The sequence below is a fragment of the Nelumbo nucifera genome, chromosome 8 (assembly GCF_055504915.1).
Source record: "Nelumbo nucifera cultivar China Antique chromosome 8, China Antique-T2T, whole genome shotgun sequence".
Classification (NCBI taxonomy): domain Eukaryota; kingdom Viridiplantae; phylum Streptophyta; class Magnoliopsida; order Proteales; family Nelumbonaceae; genus Nelumbo; species Nelumbo nucifera.
The window spans coordinates 6,374,371-6,397,683 of NC_142656.1; the positions used below are offsets into that span (position 1 = coordinate 6,374,371).

The following is a 23,313-nucleotide window of genomic DNA, read 5'->3' on the forward strand; positions in this document are numbered from 1 at the left end:
CATAGAAGCTGACCCAAGACAGAATTACAAATGTGCCCAAAACATATATGTTCTTTGAACCCTTTGCTTTGCTAAGCTATCAGCCAAGCTGTTGGCCAATCTCCTAACCCAACCCTCCTGAATAGACATATTTCTTGGCATCCATTTGAACCTTCTGAAATCATTCTTTTAAGGAGTGAAATAGAGAATTAGTAGAGTTCTTTGGTTCTATTATTGTTGTTGAGACATGCAAAAAACAAAGTTTCACTTATAGTCCTTAGTTCCAATTTCTAAATCTATCCAATGATTGTCAAGAACCAAAAACTAGGCTCCTTTTACTTTAATATAGCTGTAGCATACATTAGTATAATGGTGCAAAGAAATAATCTACTGCAAATACTCGTGCAGCATGATCCCATTAACATGGAGAAAATGGATGATAATTTATATATGGAAAGAATCATTATAAGAAAATAACACAGACAAGCAAACCGCAGCACTCCACACTTCCAGTAAAACAATAAGATAAACCAAACAAAATGAAATAAAAATACTTTAACCACAATTTCCCAGAGAAATTTAACTAGTCTCTACCAGAATCAGATCAATAAAACATCAACTGAGGATGTAGAAAGCTCCAGAACCTCCAGGCAGTATCTATTGCATTCACTGATAAAGCAACATTTTGCAAATTCTGGGTATTCGTGATTTTCTGAAAGCGGTACATTGACTGACATCACCTTATTTCCAATAGTAGCGAATTACAGTATCTGGCTCACAAACACCAAACGGCAATGAGGTAGGTGTTAACGCAATTGAGATAAAAACTAAATCATAGTAGAAACCTTCGGTGTCATCAGAAATCCAACAATCATATATTGAAAAATATTCCCGGGATATCAAGCAACCCCATTATAACATCAAAAACAGGTGGGGGTGGGGGGAAGAACTGCATTAGACACTTTTTTAAGCAACAAAAGATTGCAAGTTACCAGTCATGATTGCTCTCTGCTTGGAACTTCGGGTGCTCGTATTTGCCTTTCTTTATCGCCCTCCTCAAGGAACTCTAACACAGTCACGGAACAACACCCCACGAGCTAGCTGAAAAACCTAAGCTCCTTTGTACCTCTTCTTTTTACAAAAACAGTGATCCGTGCATAGTACGGACATTATTAAACGAAAGTTAAATCATAGAAATACATGATAGTAGATAATTGGTTTATATTTTAATTTTAAAATAATTATTAATTATTTATATTTTATATATTATTTTTAATATTTTTATAATACAGAAAAAATAATTAATTCTAATTAGGGTTATTCATTAAATCGATAAAATTGACCTAAGTCAACTTGAATTGGTCACTTTTTTGTATTTTCTATTAATTTCAGTTTAGCAATTTTCCAACTGACCAAGTAAAGTTAGTTTTGATTTAACCATTTATAAATCGACCAAAAATCAAATTAACCTGATTCTTAATCTAATATATTAATATTTTATATTTCAAATGTAATTTTTTAATATAGGAAGGGCGGAGGGCTTTACAGGAAAGAGAGGTGAAAGACTGATTCCGCCCTGCCAATCCTCTTCTGCCCTCTTTGTGTCTGAACTCAGTGTGCCTTTTCAATTTGAATAGGAACCACATGAACAGACACCTCCCACCAGGCAACGAGTGTCTTAGTGTTCCAACGGTTTTCGCATTTATTAGTTGAATTTCAAATGAAATTGACACCAGTCCATATTGGTTGGGTAATTTCAACGGTCCGATCATGTATTTTGACATGTACGGTGGTCTTGAAAATTAACCCAAATTGATGCCAATGTTTTTAATCCACCATTGGCATGACTGATTGAACCATTTTAACCGTCACCTAATATTGGTTCCGGGTCTAATGGGAACCCATTTTATGCACGTACATTGTTAAGTGAAAGTTAAATATATAGAGTGTTGATGTGAAATGGTCTAACCCATTCGATTTGAACAATTAAACCGGTGACCACAACTCAAATGCAAATACGGGATGGTCTTCAGGTTGGTTTTAAAACATTGTTTGATACAATTCGAGTTGGTCAGTTTTCACTAATTGTTGATTTGTCGATTATTTTTTAGTGGCCAGCTCCCCAACCCGACTATGGGTGCAAATGGATCGAATCAAGATCCGATCCAAGATCCAATATGATATAGTTTATATTTATAAATATATGAGTTATTTGTTTATTTATAAATATATTTTTATAAATTTATTGTGTTATTTATTTTTTATAAAAACATGTATATATATGATGGAAATAATTAAAAAATACTTGTATTCTTGTTTTTACTTTATTTAAATTAGTATATTTTATTTTTCTTTTAATCAATTGTTAATTTTTAAAGAAAACAAGTCGGATTAGATCAGATCCAAAGATCCGACTTCTTGATAGGATTCGAATTCAAATTGAGTCCTATTAGATTCAATCGGATCCAACAAGAGCAATGTCGTATTAGATTCAAATATACCATGATTCGAATTCGATCTGATCCGTTTGCATTCCTAAACCCGACCATATCAATCTAGTTGCCCAAACAATCTCCAAGGAATTGAACCGCCTAGTGAACACCCAATTTCAGCTAAATTAATAGTTTAATCTCAAACAAATAGCGATAGTTAAATCTCCAATAATTATTGAAAATTTATAGCAAAAATACACGATTGCTAAAAAATATTTATAACAAAATTATAATAAATAACTAACAAAAATATTTAATACCTCTAAGTTATTTAATATACTTTCACTATTAAAATAATTAATTTTGTGTTTTTGATAATTTTTTAAGTAATTACATAATTTTGTTATTTAATATATTTTTTTGTTTCTTAAATAATGTTTAAAAAATGATTTAGTATTAAATTTTTATTTAAACCATTTAAAATTAGTTATTTATAACATTTTTTAGTTATTTTTAAGTTGTAACATAATTTTTAATTTAATCTATTTTTGTTTTTAAATAATATATAAGATATGATTTAGTTATTAATTTTTTGATATTTAAAGTATTTTAAAATTATTTTTTTACAATAATATTTAATTATTTAAATAATACCATTATTTAATTTTTAAATATTAATTATTTATTAAATTTAATAATCCATAAAATTAAAATGTATACTATTATTGCATAATTTTATAAATATAAATTTATCATTAATTCAAATATTATGAAATCTATTATAATTGTTTTTCTACTTGTATGAATTTTTTTGAAATTTATTACATAATTTTGTTATTTTAACTATTTAAATAATATATAAAATACTTATTTTTTCTATTTAAATTTTATTTTTTAAAGTTATTATGTAATATTAAATATTTTGTTATTTAAAATATTTAGTTATTGAAATATTTAAATAATATTTTTTTTAATTTAAATTATTATTATTTGAATAAATTTTAAATAATTTTTTATTTATACTTTTAAATATTATTTATTTATTAAATTGAATAATCCATAAATTATAATTTATATTGTTATTACATAAATTCATTATAAATTTCATAAAAATAAAAAATTATTAATAATATGAATATTATTAAATCTATTGTAAATATTTTTATGTTTTTAATAAATATTTTAAGGTTGTTACATAATTTCTTTATAATAATTAATAAGTGTTAAGTTTTTTAATTGAAACTGATATAGATGAAAAGTAGGGGAGTATAAGTAGGAATTGGAGATAATTTAAGAGATGAAGATGAATTATACATGAAGATAAAGATGAATTATAGTTTCCTAATAAGAAGGAGAGGAAAAAGGGAGATAAGCCATACTAGGTGGCGACTCCATAGGCTTCTAGAGGGAATCTTCTACCCCCTCTAGGATTGCAAAATTGGGATAATATAGCACAAATAAACCATCTAACGTGGCATAGCATTACTTATATATATATATATATATATAGCAAGGACCCGTGTGATGCACGGGATTTATTAAGAAAAATAAGGTAAATAATAAAAAGGGACATATACTAAAATACCTCTCATAGTTTCATGGATTTGCTAAAATCTACCTTATGATTAGCATTTTACTAAAATACAACTTATAATTTGCAATGGATTTAATCAATCTTCCATTAGATGAGAGTGAAAAATGATAGCGTTGAACATGTTCATTTAAATAAATTTAATAGAAATAAAAATACCATTTTTGCCCTTAATAAGATACGGGCAACCACCCTATTGGCTATATTTGGTTAATTTTATTTTTTATATAAAAAAGTGTTAGGGGTGTTTTTGGAATAAAAAATCATGGACCTAATGGCAAAACAAACACTCCTTAATGAAATGTTGATTAAGTAAATAAGTTGTAAAATATATGGGATGTTTTAGTAAAATGAAAACTATAAGATAGGTTTAAGTAAATATGTAAAACTATAAGGTGTGTAAGAATGGCAACGGGGCGGGGATCATATTCCACGTCCCCGACCCCAATTATAAAATTAACCCCCATCTCCGATCCCCGATGGGGATGGGTTCCCCACGGGGACCCGAATCCCCAAAATGTTTTTAGATAATAGAATTTTTTAAAATAAATCAAAATTTTAAATTATAAATAATGTTTTAAATTTATTTTGATATATATATATATAATATATATAATATAAATAATATAATTGTATATTTAATATAAATAACATTTGATATATATATATATATATAATCGGGGTCAGGGTGGGGCGGGGACCTCAATCCCCATCCCCGACCTCGATCGGGGATTCCTATTAATCCCCATTCCCACCCTCGCCCCGCCAAAACAATCCCCATCCATAGCCCCATCGGGTCAAGGAAGTTAGGTCCCCGTCAGGGATGGGGAAAATTGTCATCCCTAAAAGTGTGTTATATTAAATGACCCTAATAGAAACACATAAGAGTATACAATAGTTTTATATTTTCAACTTTATAAGTAATTAATAATTATTCATATTTTATATACTACTTTTAATAAAATTTTTATAATACAAAAGTAGCAATAATTAATTTCAGTTAGGTTTATTTATCAAACTGATGAAACCGAGCAACCCGATTAACTCGACTCGAGTTGGTCGGTTTTCTAGTATTTTATGTTGGCTTTTGGTTAAAAAATTTCCCAATTCAATCAAGTTTGATTAGTTTTACTTTGGCCATTTGTAAACCGATCAAAATCGAACGAGCTAATCATGGATATATATTAATATTTTATATTTTTAATATGGAAAAGTGGGGGGTTTTTCCATATTTCGTAGTCTAAAATATTTTATATCATAAATCTAATTTATTATTTAATAATTGCACTATAATTTTTAAAACTAAATTAAAATTTTAAGTTTAAATCTTTTGGGTCGATTTTCACAAAAAAATTGACCCAAACCGATACAACTTGAGTGGGTCGATTTTCACAAAAGGTTAGTCGGTTTCAATTGATCAACTCCCTAACCTGACCGGGTCAATTTGGTTAGCCAATTAGCCTATGACCGAACTGAACCAACTCATGAACACATAATTTCACCTAAATTAAATAGTCTTATCTGTGATAAATAATAATAGTTTAATCTCCAATAATTATTAAAGATCCATAGCAAAAGCACACAATTATTTAAAATATATTGATAATAAAAAATACAATAATTACAAAAATTACAAAAACACAATAAGTACTAAAAATATATTAACTTAGTAAATAAATAGTATAATCTCAAATAATAGTTTAATCTCTACTAAACATTAATCAATAACTTACAACAAAAATACAATAAATACACTAAGTACAATAAGTTAAATTTAAATATTTCAATAATAATAATTTAATCTCCAGTAATTATTGAAAGTTTTCTATTAAATAACAAAACAAAATAAATTTATACATAAACATTGGAAATACATTTATCACAAAAGACAATAAATATTAATTTTAGTATATATAATTATATAATAAATACAAATTAAGAGTTTAAAATTATTATTAATAAATATTATTTTTTGAAAGGTAATTTATCGAATTATTACTTGATATAAGTGAAATTAATTATTTACAATATTATGTAAAAATATTAAATTATTATTAATTTCAATGTTATGTTATAATTATTTTTATACTTTTTAGATTTTCTATTTAAAATACATAGTTATTTAAATACTTAAATAATATGCAAAATATTTTAAAATTTAAAATATTAATTATTTATTGAATTTAATTATTCATAAAATCATAGTTTATACTATTATTACATAATTTCATTATTAATTTTGTAATATATTAAATTATTATTCATTTAAATATTATGTTATAATTAATTTTCTACTTTGAAGAAAATTTTTAAATTTATTACATAGTTTCGTTATTTTAACTATTTAAAATATAGTTATGATAGGTATTTAGTTATTTAAATAATCTATAAAATATTTAAAATTTGTTGTTATTTGAATTTTGTTTATTTATAGCTATTACATATTTAAAAAACATTTAAATTGATAATCCAGGAAAACATAATTTAAATTGTTAGTACATAATTTCATGATATATTTCGTAAAAATATAAAATTATTTTTTTTGTGCTTTTAATAAATCTTTTTAAGTTATTTTATAATTTTTGTAATATTTAAATAATTTTTAAAATTTTTAATCCAAACTTTCTTTAGGTATATATAGGTAAAAAGTAGTGGAGAGGATAAATAGGAATTAGAGATAATTTATAAGGATAAATAGGAATTAGAGATAATTTTGGAGAAAGTGGGGGATAGTGAGGGAGGTAGTTTATGAATAATTTTAGGAAAATAGATTATTTAGATTATTGGGAAGGTGCATCTCATTGGTTGTTTCAATAATGACATGAAATTAAAAAAATCAAAAAATAAAAAAAATGAGAAAATAGATAAATAGCTTCTCTCAAATGAGAGCTATGCTGACATGGTAGGACCAGTTTTAATATATATAATATATAGATAAGAGTTTTGGATAAGAATAAAAAAAACCTATAAATACAAGTCATATACATGTGTTCTAGTTGGGTGTAGACCTGTTCATGGGTCGAGTGGCCCGACGGGCTGGCCTGACCCATCCCCCGGACGGGCTTGAACATGTTTATAGGCATGCGGGCTTAAACTCGGGCCAAAAAGCCTGGCCCGCAATAAATTCGTGTCGGGCTCAGGTTTTGTCAAAATAGCCTGGCCTGAGCCCGGCCCGACCCGACCTAAAATTAAACTTAAAATGGGTTATGTGATTATGTCCATTTGAATAAATTTTTTGATTTAAGAATGTAAAACTGTGTTTTAAAACTTTAAAGAAAGGGAAAAAAACCATCTTGTAGGCCCATTGTTATGGGTTATGTGATTATGTCAATTTGAATAAATTTTTTGATTTAAGAATGTAAAATTGTGTTTTAAAACGTAAAAGAAAGGGAAAAAAATCATCTTGTAGGCCAATTGTTCATTTAAATAGGAAAAAAACCATTTAAATTTTTAATTCTAATTTGAATAGGGAAAATTGTAATTTTTTTTATTAGGTCGAGCTTCGGGCTCGGGCCTAGCGTATTTCCATTAATGATGAGTAAAATCCCGGCCCGACCCAAGTCTAGTTGGGTGAACCGTACTCGTGTTCCCCCCCCCCCCTCTTTTTAAGGAAAAATGTTGATCGGATCCTTCCTTTTCCTGGGCTTTTCTTTTGAGCCAAACACATTCAGAACTCACATAAGGGGGATTTGCCATTAAGGTCCTATTTGTTTTTTCGGAAGTTGCTTATCTCGGTAAATGCATTTATCCAGATAAGGCCCTGTCGTTTACTAGTAAACAAAAGGGGAAAAGTTGGTCATATGGTATCTCCTTCCTCTTGACGAACTTTAGGTGTTCTTTTTGTAATAAGTAGTGGGTTCCCATGGTAAAATCAACTTTTTTTATCATTTTATTTAATTTGTATATTATATATTTATATTTATTGTATATATTTTTCAATGCAATCTAATTTATAAGTGATAAAGAATTAAAGTTAATAAAAGATGTTTGTTTGTACAAGGGTATTTTCGTTCATTGTAATTAGATTTGGGGAAAGAAACTCTATTCTAATATATACATTTAGTAAGTGAAAAATAAATGACATGTTTTGGTTAGGGGTGTCAATGGACTGGTTTTGGGTTGGATTCCATCCAAATCAAAATCCATTTGGACGGATTGGATGGACCAATAAGACATTGAATTTGGACGGACTGGGCGGACCAATATGACATATTGGATTGGACCTGGTCCGTCCATAATGAATTTATATTAGATTGAGCCAATATCTGGTCCATTGATAAAAGATAAGAACATAGGTATCAATGGGCCAGGTTTGAGTTGAAACCAATATAAATTAACAGGAATCTGAACAAATTATCCGGTCTTTGGACCGGTCCAACATGGTCTAAAATATTCATTAGACTGGATTGAACCAGGTCCATCTGTAATGGGCTCACATTGGACTGGACCAGATTGGACCAAGTCCAGTCCAATTGACACCCATCGTTTTGGGATAAAAAATATGTATAATGGGAGTTTTTTTAGACTAATTTGGCTTATTTTATTTACAAGCAAATAAATAATCATTTTAGGATCTTTTCCTATATTTTAAAAAGTGTTGTGCCTCGCCAATTTGAGGCACACAAGGCAATGAGGTATGGGTCTCTCAAAATAGATGTGGTAGCCTCTTTTAGCATAGGGGCAAGCCGCTTGAAGGAGTTCGGATGGGCTATAACTTATAACATGTGCTACACTTCCATCATTCTAATACATTGCTCTTTTGGGGAAAAGTGTAAAATTTACGAGAGGTGGGTTAACACTCACATTACTTCTTTTTTTCCCCTTTTTCAAAAAAAAGAAAAAAGCATCTACCTTTTAACCATAGTCTAAAGGTCAATGAAATTTTATCCTGTCCAAAACCTTCTACCCACACTCAAAAGCTCAAAGAGAGAAAACAGACGTTCATGTCCTCCATGTGATGAACAAAGAGAACATAGAACCTACTGCCCAGGTATTTCCTATTCAATTATTTTTTATCCATGTGATGAACAAAGGTCCCTCTCTATTGTTCAAAATCTTCCTCCCAACAACACAAACAAAAAGGACAAATAGAGAGTATGCCTTCCCATCCTAGTTCCCACAAATGATGATTACTGATGGTGCGCAATCTGATCGATCTTAGCTGTCAACGGTTTTGCCTCTGAACCGGGTGGCAGGGACCTGAAACAGAAGGAGAAGAGAAGCTCCGGGGAGAACCCAGCGTAAGGGCTCCGAAGCTCAAGTTAGAGTTTTTTCAAAGGCAAGATAGATCAGATAGCACGAAAGTTAGCATACCTCGTTTATGGGGGGTAGGAGCCTTTTATAACCACCTCGCGCACTCACTTCCAGGCTTCTATTAGATCGGGCATGATTACTTCTGAACTCCTGCCAGTTCGGATGTCATTTCCTCTGGCCGGTCAAAACCGCCACTGTTCCTTTGTCGGAGCCGTCTCTGCGGCTAGTAACGACGGTGACAGGTGGCGGTAGCAGGAGGCTGTTTGAAGTGCGGTTGTCAGGCGTCAGATCCCAAATCAGTCAGGTGCGCCGCCCTCAGATACGAACGTCCTTGGCGTCAGGTACGTTTGATCAGCCTGGTGTTTCGGAAGCGAAGTGTTGGAGTGAGCGAGATGTCTTGAGTTCGGTTTGGGGAGTGTTCCGGTTTGCCACGGGCCAGCTCGGGTCACAGCTTGCGAGGCTTGGGGCCCAATATAGTTTGTGCTCCTTGCAGGGAGCTCGGGCTCTTGGTGGGGAGCTCGGACTCCCAGTAGGGAGCTCGAACTCTTGGTAGGGAGCTCGGGCTCTTGGTGGGGAGCTCGGGCCCTTGGTGGGGAGCTCGGGCTCCTAGTAGGGCGGTCTGGAGTTCGGGCTCAGTAGTGAGCTTGCTTTGCTTTCGGTGTTTGCTTCGGGCGCTCTACTGTCCCGAGTTGCTTGTTTTTGCCATGTGTCGGGTAATTGCGAGGTCGGGCCAAATTCCCCTTCATCAATTGCCCCCCACTCCCTGCGACAAGGGTCCCGTCTTGGCACGGGGAGTTTGTAAGGTAGCAGGAGGGTTTTGGTCCGTGCTGAGTGCGCCCGCTTTAATTTGATTTTCAAAAAAGGGCGCGCGTTTGGGAGACGTGACGGCAGTCGTTCGAGAGTCGCGCTGCAGACGCTTTTATTGCGAGGAGACGTGCGCCGACACCCCGTCAGTTTCGGGAAGACGCGTGCTGACACCTGTCCTCTGACAGGACGTGCGCGACGCCTCGTCAGTTTCGGAAAGACGTGCGCTGATTGGCTTCGGAAGACGTGCGGTTTAGCGCGGCTGTGGGCCGTTGGATTGGCTTCGATTTGGGCCGTCGCTTTCCGGCCGCAGTGGATATAAATAGCGCGCGGGGGGGGGGGGGCGTCCTTGCTACTGTTGTACCTCTTGAGCTTGCGCCAAAGTTCCAGTTCGCGTTCAAGCTCTTCAGCTCGCGTCCCAGGTTCCTTGCCTGTTCGAGCTTTCGCGGTCTTCTTCAGTCTTCTTCCCGGGTGAGTGCTTTTGGAATCCCGTTCTATTCTCTGATGTCTAGTTCGGAGGGTTCAGACTGTTCAAGCGGGTCTGATGTAGGTTCTACCAATCGATTTGCATCCCCTGGTAGTTCAAGTGTGCCCGATGTAGGTCCTGAGGAATGGGTTGAATCTACAGGCCGAGGTGCTTCGGGTAGGTCGTCCACCTCCCGTCGCGGCTGGGTCTTAGATCAGTTCGGTCCTTCGACTATGACGCCTGAGGGACTTCAATCCCTCATAGACTATTACGACTTGCCCGGGGAGCACGCCTACTTCATCCCTACGGGTAGCCCTGGGAACACGGTCCTGACGAGATCGTGATTTTTCGGGAACAGCTCGCTGCGGGGCTGCGACTGCCCTTTCACCCTCTTCTCGTCAAGGTTTTAAACCACTTCGGTGTGACGGTCGGTCAACTTCACCCGAACTCCATTAGGAACTTAGTGGGGACGATCTCTTTGTTTTGTGACGAGAACTTTCCTTTGGATCTTGAGATTTTCTCCTCCATTTTAATGCTGAAAAAGCAAGCGAGTCCCCTTCCTGGGTATAGGCGGGCATACTACCTGTCCCCTCACCCAGGCTTCAAGCTCTTACACGGACTCCCTAATAAGGTCCCGGCGTGGAAGCGGGACTATTTCGGGGTGCGAAGTGCGCTGGGGTGGCCGTTTCAGACCAGCTGGGGGATGGCCGCTCCCGACTCCGGCGTCACACTTGATAAGGAGACGGCGAAGGGCCTCCGGCAATGGGTGCGGCTCGGGCTGGAGTGTCAACGGTATCTGACGGAGGCCAAGCTTATTGTTGCGGGCCTGAGTTCGGGTAGGTTCTTTCCCTAGCGATCCTGTCTTGCTCTTCTTTTACGTCTTACTGATGCTGAATTCCTTTTCGCAGGTACGATGGACTCTCGAGGGACCCGAGGTGGGCACTTGTTCCAGGGCATGAAGAGGAGAAAACGGGTGGCTAAGCGAGTTCGCGCCGAACCGCCCCAGGGTGCGGAGCCCGAGGTGCTGGACTATCCGGCGGAGGAGCCTGAGATGGTTCCGCCTACGCAGGAGCCGGCGGAGGCTCCTTATGCCGAAACCACACACACTGGGGCTCCTGCTTACTCCGAGTCTGCCCATACGCGAGCTGGGCCGTTGGGCTCGGAGGCCCCGGGGGGCTTCAGGAGCGTGCTGTCGCCTGTTCATGCTCTTCAACGGAGTAAGGAGGTGATGTTTCCCGAGGAAGTTGCGGCGTGGACCGAGCTCCCTCTGCACCAAGTGGCCTGCCGTGTCGTCACTCATGCTATGGTGGTAAGTGCTCCCTTCTTTAGGGTTCTTCAGCTTTTATTCTTCTATTTGTTCCTTTGATCCCGTTTTCCTTTGATAGGTGAACTCTTCTATTCACGCCTTAGCGAACCAGGTGGAGAGATACTCGAGGCAGGCGCGAGCTGCCGAGGAGGCTGCTCGTGCTGCCGAGGCTGCTGCTCGCCTCGCGCGGTCTAGGCAGGCGAGGTCTCAGAGGGATGCCGAGGCCATGGGAGTGGTGGTGAAGAATATGGCGGAGTTGAAGCTGGACCTACAGCACCAGGTCGAGTATCTTCAGGAGGATATCAGGGAGAGGACTCAGATCTTCTCTCAAGGCATCGAAGACGCGAAGAAGAAAGCTATCAGTGATTATATTCCTTCGCCGGATTTCGATGATCTGATGATGGACTCCTACAGGAGGGGTTTCAAGTTAAGCCGGTGGATGATCCGGAATACGTACCTCGAGCTCGATACTAGCGCCATATCCACTTCGCGCATTACTCAAGAGATGGCTAATGCTGCGGATGCTGAACCGGACTCCGAGGGGGAGGCAGGTCCTTCGGGTGTTGTCGAAGTGGCTTCTGATAATGATGAAGTAGCCCCTGGCTTGTAATGGCTTTTTTTTTTTTTTGAATGTACACATCTATTCTGAAATGAAATGGCTTTTTGTTCAAGTGCTGGTTGTCCTGTCTTCGAGCTACGTTTTTTGCCGAACTGACCATTTCGGTCCTTCAGTTTGTTTTCTGACATGAAATGGCTTTTTGTTTCTGGTTGTCTTCGAGCTGCGTTTTTTGCCGACTTGACCATTTCGGTCCAGTTCGTTTTCTACCTAGGCTTCGGGGTACTTGCTTTTGTGGTTTATAGGTAGTATCTTCTTAAGTTGGCGACGTTCCATGCTCGGGGTACTTGTTTTCCTTCTAGGGTTCCGAGCTCGTTTGCTCCCCCACCGAGTGCTTTCACTACTCTGTAGGGTCCTTCCCAGTTTGGTCCAAGTTTCCCTACGCCGGGTTCGGGCACCATCACCTTACGGAGAACCAGGTCACCGACGCGGAAGTTCCTCTTCTTTACTCGCTCGTTATAATACCAAGCTACCTTTTGTTGGTAGGCCGCAGTTCGGATGTGCACGAGGTCTCTCACTTCGTCCAGTAGGTCGAGGTTGGTGCGTAACTCGTTCTCGTTTGTTTGTTCGTCGTACGCTTCTAGTCGCAACGTAGGCACTTCGATTTCCGCCGGGATCACCGCCTCGGTGCTATAGGTGAGGTTAAAGGGGGTCTCTCCTGTGGCGGTTTTTTCCGTGGTTCGGTGAGCCCATAGAACACTTGGTAGTTCGTCTGCCCACAAACCTTTGACTCGGTCTAATCGTGCTTTTAGTCCGCGGAGGATGGCTCTGTTCATTACTTCTGTTTGGCCATTTGCCTGCGGGTGTGCGACCGACGTGAAGTTCTGACTAATTCCCATACTTTGGCATCATTCTTGGACTTGATATCTTCGAACTGTTTGCCGTTGTCAGAGATCAGTACCCGAGGTAGCCCGAAGCGACATACAATGTTCTTCCAAAAGAAGTTCTGTATGTTTCGGGCTGTAACTATTGCCAGGGGTTCAGCTTCTATCCACTTTGTGAAGTAATCTACTGCCACCACTAGGAATTTTCTCCCGCCTGTCGCTGGTGAGAATGGCCCCAGGAGGTCGATGCTCCATTGGGCGAAGGCCCATGGGCTGGTGAGGTATTTGAGGTCGGCAGCGGGCTGATGGTGGATGCTGGCATGCTTCTGACACTTGTCGCATTTTCTGACGAGCTCGATTGCCTCTGTCTTCATCGTTGGCCAGTAGTATCCTTGTCGAAGTGCCTTTTGGGCGAGGGCTCTGCCCCCCAGGTGTCCGCCGCACAAGCCTTCATGGGTGTCGCGGAGTACCAGCTCGGCTTCGGATGGGCGCAAGCATCGGAGGTAGGGGAGCGTGTAGGATCGTCGGTACAACCGTTCGTCTATCATGACGTATTTGGCTGCCTGGCACTGCACCCTCTTGGCTGCGTTGCGGTCCGCGGGGAGGGTTTCGTCTAGCAGAAAGCTCGCGAGTGGGTCGATCCAGCTCGGCTCTGCTTCAATGACGGGAGCAACCTCTTCTGCCCCACCGAGAATGCTGGGCCGAGGTAAGTCCTCTACGTACACGGTTCTCCTAGCGTTGTGGCTCGTGCTAGCTAGTCGGGACAGGGCGTCGGCCTCAGCGTTCTCTGACCTCGGGATTTGCTTGATGAAGTGTGACTGAAAGTTGAGCAGAGCCTCCTTTACTTTTGCCAAATATGCAATCATTGTGAGCTCACGCGCTTCGTATTCGCTCGTAACTTGGTTGACTACGAGCTGGGAATCACTGCAGATAACCATATGTTTTGCTCCAACCTTGTGCGCCAGGTTTAGCCCGGCTATCAGCGCCTCGTACTCCGCCTCGTTGTTAGATGCCGCGAACTCAAAGCGTAGTGCGTATTCTAGTTTTGTTCCGCTCGGGCCACGTAGCACTATTCCAGCCCCGCTACCTTGTTGGTTCGAGGAGCCATCTACGTGAAGGATCCAGGGCTCCTCCTCCCAGTTCGTGCTTGGTCTAAACAGGAGGGATGCCATACTGGCTGCTACTTCACGGGGTTCGGACTCGTTTGGTTTGGGAGCTCCGAGTTTGCCCTAACTGGGGATCTCGGGCTCGACCGGCTCACGGGCTTCGGGGCTAAACGTGCACTCGGCGATAAAATCTGCCAAGGCTTGGGCCTTAATGACAGTTCTTGGCTTGTACTGGAGATCGTACTCGCTGAGTTCGATGGCCCACTTCGTCAGTCGGCCAGAAACCTCGGGTTTGAGTAGTACTTGTCTCAGAGGTTTGTCAGTCAGGACGATGATGGTGTGATCCTGGAAGTACGGGCGGAGTTTCCGTGCTGCTATCACCAGTGCGTACGCTAGCTTTTCTATCTGCGGGTACTTTGTCTCTGCTCCCTGCAAGATTTTACTAACATAATATATGGGTCGTTGGACCCGGTCTGTCTCCTTTACTAGTACCGAACTGACCACTTCGTCGCTAGCCGAGAGGTACAGTTCTAAGATTTCGCCTTCCTCGGGCCGAGCTAAGGTTGGCACACTGGCGAGGTAACCTTTTAGCTCGTCAAACGCGAGCTGGCAGTCTTGGATCCATTCGAACCCTTTGCCTTTGATTGCTTTGAAGAAGCAGCGATTTGCCGACTTGGACATGAAGCGGCTTAGAGCGGCTATGCGGCCGTTTAGCCTCTGAACTTCTTTTACTTTCCAAGGCGATCTCATATCTAGGATGGCTTTTATCTTGTCCGGGTTGGCCTCGATGCCGCGCCGATTGACAACGTAGCCTAGGAATTGCCCGAGGTGACGCCAAAGACACGTTTGTTGGGGTTCAACTTCATGCTAAACTTACGCAGGACTTAGAAGACAGAGTCCAAGTCTTTTATTATTTCTCGTGAAAACCGTGTTTTGATGACCATGTCGTCTACATAGCACTCTATCTTTGTGCCGATCAGGGGCCGAAACAGCCTATTTACAAGTCTTTGGAAGGTCGCCCCGGCATTTTTTAACCCGAAGGGCATGACCTTGTAACAGTATAGACCAAACTCGGTTATGAAGCTGGTTTTTTCCTCGTCGGACTGGTCCATCCGGATTTGGTTGTAGCCTGAGTAGGCATCCAGGAAGCTTAGCAATTCATGTCTCGAGGTCGCGTCCACTAGGCGGTCGATCCTAGGAAGGGGGAAGCAGTCTTTCGGGCAAGCTCGATTCAGGTCGGTGTAGTCGACGCACATGCGCCACTTGTCGTTCGCCTTTTTCACCAGTACAGGGTTGGCCACCCAGCTTGGGTAATGGACTTCCCTTATGAAGTCCACCGCGAGGAGCTTCTCGACTTCCTCGTCGACCGCCTTCCAGCGCTCTGGGGCTAAGTTCCGTTTCTTCTGTCTAACGGGTCTGACTAAAGGGTCAGTGTTAAGTTTGTGAGTTATAAGACCAGGGTCAATACCGGGCATATCGGGCGCGAACCATGCAAAAATATCTAAATTTTGGAGTACAAAACTTACCAGTTCGGTCCGTAGGGGTTCTTTGACGGAGGCACCAATCTGGAGTGCGCGAGCTGGGTCCGTAGGCGAGGTTGGGATCGCGACTGTTTCTTCTGTGGGCGAGGCTCGTTCTTCGCCTTGTTCCGCAGGCCGCTCCAGATCGAGGTCGCCGGCCGCCTTGGTCTTTCCCTTTAGGGCGGCAACGTAGCATTTGCAGGACTCGAGTTGGTCGCCCCGCGCTAGCCCCACACCGAAGTCCGTAGGGAACTTCATTGCCAAATGGTAGGTAGACCACCGCCCGCAGGATATGCGTGATTGGCCGCCCTATTATGGCATTGTATGGGGAGGGAGTCGCGACCACCAGGAAGTCGTGGTTGAGTCTAACCGCACAAGGCCACGTGCCGATTTCCACAGGCACCGTTATTCTTCCAAGGGGCTTGACTTCCTCTCCGCTGAAGCCCACCAGGGGAGTGCTTGCGGGCCTTAGTTCGCTCCTCGGCAGCTGTAGCCGATCAAACGCCAACTTGAAGAGGATGTCCGCCGAGTTGCCTGAATCTACAAGTACGCGCCTAACCTTGAAGTCGCTGATCCTTAGTACGCCTTCCCATCTCAGTTCCCACAAATGATGATTACTGATGGTGCGCAATCCGACCGATCTTAGCTGTCAACGATCTTGCCTCTGAACCGGGTGGCAGGGACCTGAAACGGAAGGAGAAGAGAAGCTCCGGGGAGAACCCAGCGTAAGGGCTCCGAAGCTCAAGTTAGAGTTTTTCAAAGGCAAGATAGATCAGATGGCACGAAAGTTAGCATACCTCGTTTCTGGGGGGTAGGAGCCTTTTATAACCACCTCGCGCACTCACTTCCCGGCTTCTGTCAGATCGGACATGATTACTTCTGAACTCCTGCCAGTTCGGATGTCATTTCCTCTGGCCGGTTAGAACCGCCACTGTTCCTTTGTCGGAGCCGTCTCTGCGGCTAGTAACGACGGTGGCAGGTGGCGGTAGCAGGAGGCCGTTTGAAGTGCGGCTGTCAGGCGTCAGATCCCAAATCAGTCAGGTGCGTCGCCCTCGGATATGGACGTCCTTGGCGTCAGGTACGTTTGATCAGCCTGGTGTTTCGGAAGCGAAGTGTTGGAGTGAGCGAGATGTCTTGATTTCAGTTTGGGGAGTGTTCCGATTTGCCACGGGCCAGCTCGGGTCACAGCTTTGCGAGGCTTGGGGCCCAATATAGTTTGTGCTCCTTGCAGGGAGCTCGGGTTCTCAGTAGGGAGCTCGGGGCTCTCGGTAGGGAGCTCGGGCTCTTGGTGGGGAGCTCGGGCTCTTAATAGGGAGCTCGGACTCCCAGTAGGGAGCTCGGACTCTTGGTAGGGAGCTCGGGCTCTTGGTGGGGAGCTCGGGCCCTTGGTGGGGATCTCGGGCTCCTAGTAGGGCGGTCTGGAGTTCGGGCTCAGTAGTGAGTTTGCTTTGCTTTCGGTGTTTGCTTCGGGCGTTCTACTGTCCCGAGTTGCTTGTTTTTGCCACGTGTCGGGTAATTGCAAGGTCGGGCCAAATTCCCCTTCATCAATTACTATGACTCGATGGTTATTATGGCTCTTGCTAAAAACAAACCCAACCCATGTATGCCTTAATAATTGGGCATGTAGGCATTGGATGCCTTTGATGTCTCTAAAATCACATAGATTTCTTATATGTATTAATCAGACCGTATTAAACAATATGACATCATAGATCTTGATAGTTTATTATGCCTCTTTCTCAAAACAAGCCCACATACCTTAATAATCGAGCATAGTGGTTTCAAATGGCTTTGAAGATCTCTAAAATCGCAGAGACTTCAATTTTCGTATGTGGTATTAATCAAACCATATTAAACAATATGAAGTCAATTCCATAATCCTTGATAGTTTGTCGTCTCTCTTGCTCAAAACAAGCCCCTATACTCTTATAAGTGTAGCTTACATGTCTTCCCAAAAGAGCATAGTGTTACAACACGGATGAAAAGTGCAGCTTATGTTGTAACAACAAATGTGTAGTCCATCTGAACTCCACTTGAAGCTAAGCATTTTAACTCCATCTGTAAAACTATACATTGGGACAAATGGATAGAGTCAAGTTCACATCACCTGCCAATAATAGGCATTCCAACAACATGCCAACATGATTTGACATCATACATTTCATACATGGCGGGTTCCACTTTTATGGTGGGTCTCCGTCTCATAGTGAAATGTGCAGTATTAGATCAAGTTGGTAGGGGGTTGGAATATGTTTTATTGGCAAGAGATCCCAACTCGAGTCATGCATGCACAAGAAACTCTCAACATGACCAAGGTTTTTTCATCAAGCTGAAAAAAAATCCAATATTTGAGAATTGAGCTATGATACCGAAAAGGTTTACAACCCAATCAACTAGTATCACGACATATCAAGTTTTTTATGATCCACTCTACTTCAGAATCCATAATTTGATCGTACAATTTGGCTAGTATCAAAGGGGTAAAAATGTCAAATTAATTCACGGTGTGGTGTCTATAGGTGGAGTGGATCATAAATACATTTGAAAAAATAATTGCCTAATTCGAGGTGAGTCTGAACCGTAAAAATTCATAATTCATGACTTCCGCTCTTCCAATACCACGTTTTTCCAATATCATAAATTTTCCGGAATGTAAGAAAAAGGAAATCGGTGTCGCTTGGAAATTCTTCCCTCAACGATCCCTCAGCATAATAACCGTCGATTTGTTGGGCTTGGATTGAATGGGCTTTGATAAAGCTTCAAGTCCAGCCCAACGTTGGATTTTTAGGCCCATTCAAGCCCAGGTTATGAAAATCCATCTCCAGTTCCAACTTAATATGGACCAAAGCCCAGTAATACGTTGGTTCTTCGAGGCTTGGGTCTTGGCCTTCTAGACGTATTAGGGTTTTGACAATAACTATAAAAGTACTACTAAGCTCACGTCCGTCGTTTCTTCCTGGTTCTAGGTTATTTTGCTATTCTCTACGCTCAAAGGCTGCCACTCCTTCCTCTCTGCGGTATATGTTTACATTCATATTATTTTCATTCATCTCTTTACGCTTCATTTTGGTCAGTCGAGTTTCTGCAACTTCATTTCGATATATTAACCTTTTCTTTTCTTATGTTTCGAATGGTTCTATTCTGATCGGTAGGCTTACGTTCTGTTTTGATCTGCATTTTCTAAGCCCTAGCTTTCGGGTAATGATATTGTAACGCTGTGCAGGTAAAATGGCTACCGTTCCAGGGCCTTTGATTTGGGAGATCGTGAAGAGGAACAACTCCTTCCTCGTGAAGGAGTTCGGGAATGGGACTGCAAGTGTGCAGTTCAGCAAAGAAGGCAACAATCTATACAACGTCAACTCTTATAAGCATTCAGGTATTAAGAATACTTTGTTGGTTTCTTACCTGTATTCTTTAACTCGGGCTCGTTTAGGTTTTGCGTTTATGTTTTAAACCTTCATTTTTTTTTGTGGGATTTTAGGCTTGGCAAACAAGAAGACGGTTACGATTCAACCCGGAGGGAAAGATCTTTCGGTGGTGCTTGCCACGACGAAGACGAAGAAACAGAACAAACCTACTAGCCTGACCCACAAGTCGGTCATGAAGAAGGAGTTCCGTCGCATGGCCAAGGCTGTTACTAACCAGGTAGGTCAAGGCTGTTATCAACCAAGTAGTAAAGACTAAAGAGGTCAAATTTCTTATTGTTTATGCTGCCCGTAGAAATCGATGTGAAGCAGGAACTTTACCTGGCTACAATCTGATAATTTGTTATTGAATATAAATTTGTACAATGCAAATTTTGTTTATTTTTATTTTTTTTGCTTTCAAGTTAGTTTGGTTAGGATAGATGGTTCGTAGTTATGATTCATTTTATTAAGAGTCTGTTAGCCGGTCAGGATCTCCCTTGAGAAAATCTTGTCAGAATTTTGAATTATGAAGTCATCCTTGTATTGTGAATGGGATCCTATCAAGGTAATGTCTATTTCTATGTTTCCCTTCCTTTGACAAGTCCTAAGATATCTTTTTTTGAAAGAAAGAAAATTTTGAAGATAGCGCTGTGAAATACTGTCTATATCTAGTATATAATTTATTGGTTACATCTTCGTTGGGAATACTTGAAAGTTTTCACTAAGATGTGAGAATAGAAGGGGGCTACATATGGATTTCACCATAGCAATTCAGTCTATTGCTTGATGACGGTATTTGATATGGGATTCTAGTTTCTAGATTTATTTAGCTTGTGAAAGAATTCCAAATGTGATTACTTTCTTGAGGCATCTGTTGGTTGTAATTTCTCTTGATGTGCTCATTGGAATCTGTGAAGCATCATGAATTCTGTTTTATTCCATTCTGTGTAGTATCATATCCATTATGGACTGTGAATGATAATAGTCGGTAGTTATGAGCTTCTAACCTGTAAGATTTCTTTAAATGAGATAGCCTTTTTGCTTGTTATTTTTGGTTTTCCATTTTCACTTTTTGTGATGCGGTGATGAGAAGCTAACATGTAAGAAGAACCCTATATGTGGGATTCTTCAATGAAATGTACTTGTTACGCTTGGCTTCTGAGCTAATCTCCATCATGTTGTTTTAATACGCAAGGTTCAAAGTATCGACATGAATTGGCCCGTATTGGCTGATACGTATCCTGCCAGTGGCTTCCCAATACGCCCCTACAGGGGTTGAATCAGGTCAGCCACTGGTTCAGAGGGTAGTCGGGGCCTTAAACTGGCCCCTCTGAACCGATTTTGAAAAAAATAAGTAAAACATAAAAGAAGCACCAACACAGGCCTATATTTAGAACCTTGTTTGTATGGACCAGCCTGTGTTGATATTTAGAACCTTGTTCATATGGACCAGGTCACTAATTTATTGGATGCGTTTTTCTTCAAAATGACACCTGTTTGTCTGTTGGTAGTATTTTTATTTTTATAGTCAATCATTTACAATTTGTTATTTTAGGAGGGTGTTTGGTTCTGTTTGTGTTTATTCAATAAATGTTTTGTACTTGTGTGGCTGCAAAACCGAGAAAAGCTATTAATGTGTTCGTTTATGACATATAGGTGCCATTAGGCACCACATCAGCAAAGTGCCAATAAATGCCTACCCATTTCAGGAAGCTCCAAAATGAAGCTTCCTGAAACGGGAGAGGCGCACAGAAATCGATATTTGCAAAAGCAAAAATGATACGTATGGAAACAATTAATGAGGCTTTTGCTAATGGGGCGCCTATGTGGCACTGTTTACTCAATAAACGTAAATGGAACCAAACACATACTTGTCTGTTAGGTGGGAACTTTTTATTGTTTTGGTACTTCTTAGGGTCGCCATAGATTGGTTCCATTTAGGTGATATATTTGTACTTAACTGTCCTGTTGAAGCAAGATTTTGTGGTCATTTTGAGATTAGAGCATTCATAGATTGGTTCTTAGTCCTGAAGTTTTGGTACATACACTGGATGAGTGTTGTGGCATTTATATAGCTTAGGGATCATTGTTGTGCATGAATCCCATACAAGAAATCTCTTTCTAAGCCCTGTCTTTTCATTTACCTCCTTATTTTCCTATTTAATTTTTTTTATGTAGTCTGAGAAACAATGTTACTAAGCTGAACTGTTAGTGTGCAGCAAAGAACAAACTACTTACTCTATGGCAATTATTGGTTTCAGGTTGCGAACAATTATTACAGGCCAGATCTAAAGAATGCAGCTCTTGCAAGGCTTAGTGCTGTTCACAGGAGTCTTAAGGTTGCCAAGTCTGGTGTGAAGAAGAGGAACAGGCAGGCTGTGAAGGTCCGTGGTAGGAAGTGAGATGCGTGTGAACCTTTTTCAATCATTTTCAAAGCCATTCCATTCCTTGTATTTGGTAGAAATAGATTTCCTTTTCTATTATGTTTTTTAATTGAGTTGAAAAGAACACATCGGTTTTTGGATTGGCTCCTGAGTTTAGAAAGCTTTTAGTTTAGAAACAGAGTTTTGTGACACCTTTTGGGATATCCTTGCAATTGTTAAGGTTGATGGTATGCTTATGCTATGAGGCCTATGACTACGTTGTTGATGCTACTAGCAAAAGGAGGAATACTTGTCGCAATACTTAACCGAAACGATTCAAACGAGTACCACCATACTCGAAATGGAGGTGACTTTCATCATTATGATTTCTGCCCGCAGAATAATGGCTGCTTTTGTGCCGTGGCTCTCTTTAGTTAAGTTGTAGAAATGCCTTTCTGTTCGGATTTCTTCACAGAAATGGTGTGGGACCAATTCTCGGCTGCTTGGTGCTGTCAGGTGGATGTAAAGACCAATTCTGTTGAGGTCGAAATCCCAACCATTCTTAGGTATGTAAATGTTGGTTGTGCTCCGGGTCTGGTTCTTTGGTAGGGCAATTCCAATATTAGATTTGACCAAACTCCCATAACTAATCTCTAGCGGCAATTCCAATATGTTTTTGCAAGAAACAGAAACTGTGGATTTATAATATAACAATTCAAATGACGGGCTGTGGGTTTGTAACTACTATCGAGTCAGCTTTACTCCCAGTCTCTAATTGAACGCCGCCGTGTATACCACCAGTATACGCACTACTTGTTCCCACATCTATACGCACTACTTGTCCCCTATCTAATAGTGGGTAGCAGACCTGAGCCCCACTTTGTTGAGCATGGTTTAACTGAACGTTTTGACTGTTTAGCGGATTGAAACTAATGATAAAGTCTTACGCCAGTAATAAAATACATAGGCCTCTAAAACTTCATCACGAACAGTCAAAGCCTTCAACTAATCAGAATTCCACTTTGGTGGCCTTTTTTCTATCATTGATGGTTTGGCAACCAGAAAAAAATCGATCATTGATGTAATAAAAGAATCGTGTTTAGTAATCATTAATAATATATAATATTTTGTACCTTTTTGTTGTAGTTTATTAATGTTATTCAATGTCAGATTATAATCAAAATTTGATTGAATATAAATCTAACGGAATAGATTTGATTCAAATACGAATGTCAATCAACAAATTTCGATCCTGGCGTATCTGATTTGATCCGTCCGCAGCTCTACTCTTCATCACAGTATGAAGGGTGAGAAATTTTTTCAACCTGGAATACTTCACTAATATTATTTGCTCTGTTAAGTTTTTACGTTGAATTTTGAAAAAAAAAAAAAGCACAGCCTCTTTATTTAAAGGGGTTTTTACCATTTAGTCCACCCCTAGGTGGTGCTACTACTAGTCACGGGCAGGATGTGGACTGAATCCTGCCCGTGGATTGATGTCAAATTCACGGGCAGGATGTGGTTTATAGAGGGGTTATTAGTAGACTAGGAGGGGGCTGCAAATTCAATTTCTGAGGGGGATTGGTTAAAATGATGCTGATAAATTATAATGCATACAAAAAATGGTGGTTGCATATAGGCAAGGT

General features: G+C 40.1%; 1 protein-coding gene, 1 long non-coding RNA gene and 1 other non-coding gene across 5 annotated transcripts; 2 read left to right on the forward strand and 1 right to left on the reverse strand.

Moving 5' to 3' along the window:
• Nucleotides 1-680: 680 nt before the first annotated feature.
• LOC148789583 (uncharacterized) lies at nt 681-1,248 on the reverse strand. The gene is made up of 2 exons (XR_016079528.1): nt 972-1,248; nt 681-749 (listed from the first exon to the last, which is right to left on the reverse strand). It is a non-coding gene; the product is annotated as an uncharacterized LOC148789583 (long non-coding RNA).
• Nucleotides 1,249-18,777: 17,529 nt separating this feature from the next.
• LOC148789584 (large ribosomal subunit protein eL28y-like) lies at nt 18,778-21,938 on the forward strand. 3 transcript variants are annotated; one of them, XM_088892569.1, is made up of 4 exons: nt 18,778-18,914; nt 19,121-19,273; nt 19,379-19,542; nt 21,566-21,938. In XM_088892569.1, exons 2-4 carry the CDS (start codon nt 19,126-19,128, stop codon nt 21,704-21,706), a joined length of 453 nt encoding a protein of 150 aa, XP_088748695.1. In that variant the 5' UTR covers nt 18,778-18,914; nt 19,121-19,125; the 3' UTR covers nt 21,707-21,938. The 3 variants fall into 3 exon arrangements, with proteins under 3 accessions (XP_088748695.1, XP_088748696.1, XP_088748694.1); XM_088892570.1 differs by having other exon boundaries at nt 18,874-18,966; XM_088892568.1 differs by lacking the exon at nt 18,778-18,914 and adding an exon at nt 18,918-19,045.
• On the forward strand, nt 20,381-20,471 carry LOC148789585 (small nucleolar RNA R24). The gene has a single exon (XR_016079899.1). It is a non-coding gene; the product is annotated as a small nucleolar RNA R24 (small nucleolar RNA).
• Nucleotides 21,939-23,313: the final 1,375 nt, after the last annotated feature.

Excerpts from the sequence above, each read along its gene's own strand:
- LOC148789584 (XM_088892568.1), top strand. The coding sequence starts at position 18,919 with ATGTTTACATTCATATTATTTTCATTCATCTCTTTACGCTTCATTTTG. Across the intron at positions 19,046-19,120 it reads GAATGGTTCTATTCTGATCG|GTAAAATGGCTACCGTTCCA; the intron begins GTAGGCTTACGT and ends AACGCTGTGCAG. Across the intron at positions 19,274-19,378 it reads CAACTCTTATAAGCATTCAG|GCTTGGCAAACAAGAAGACG; the intron begins GTATTAAGAATA and ends GTGGGATTTTAG.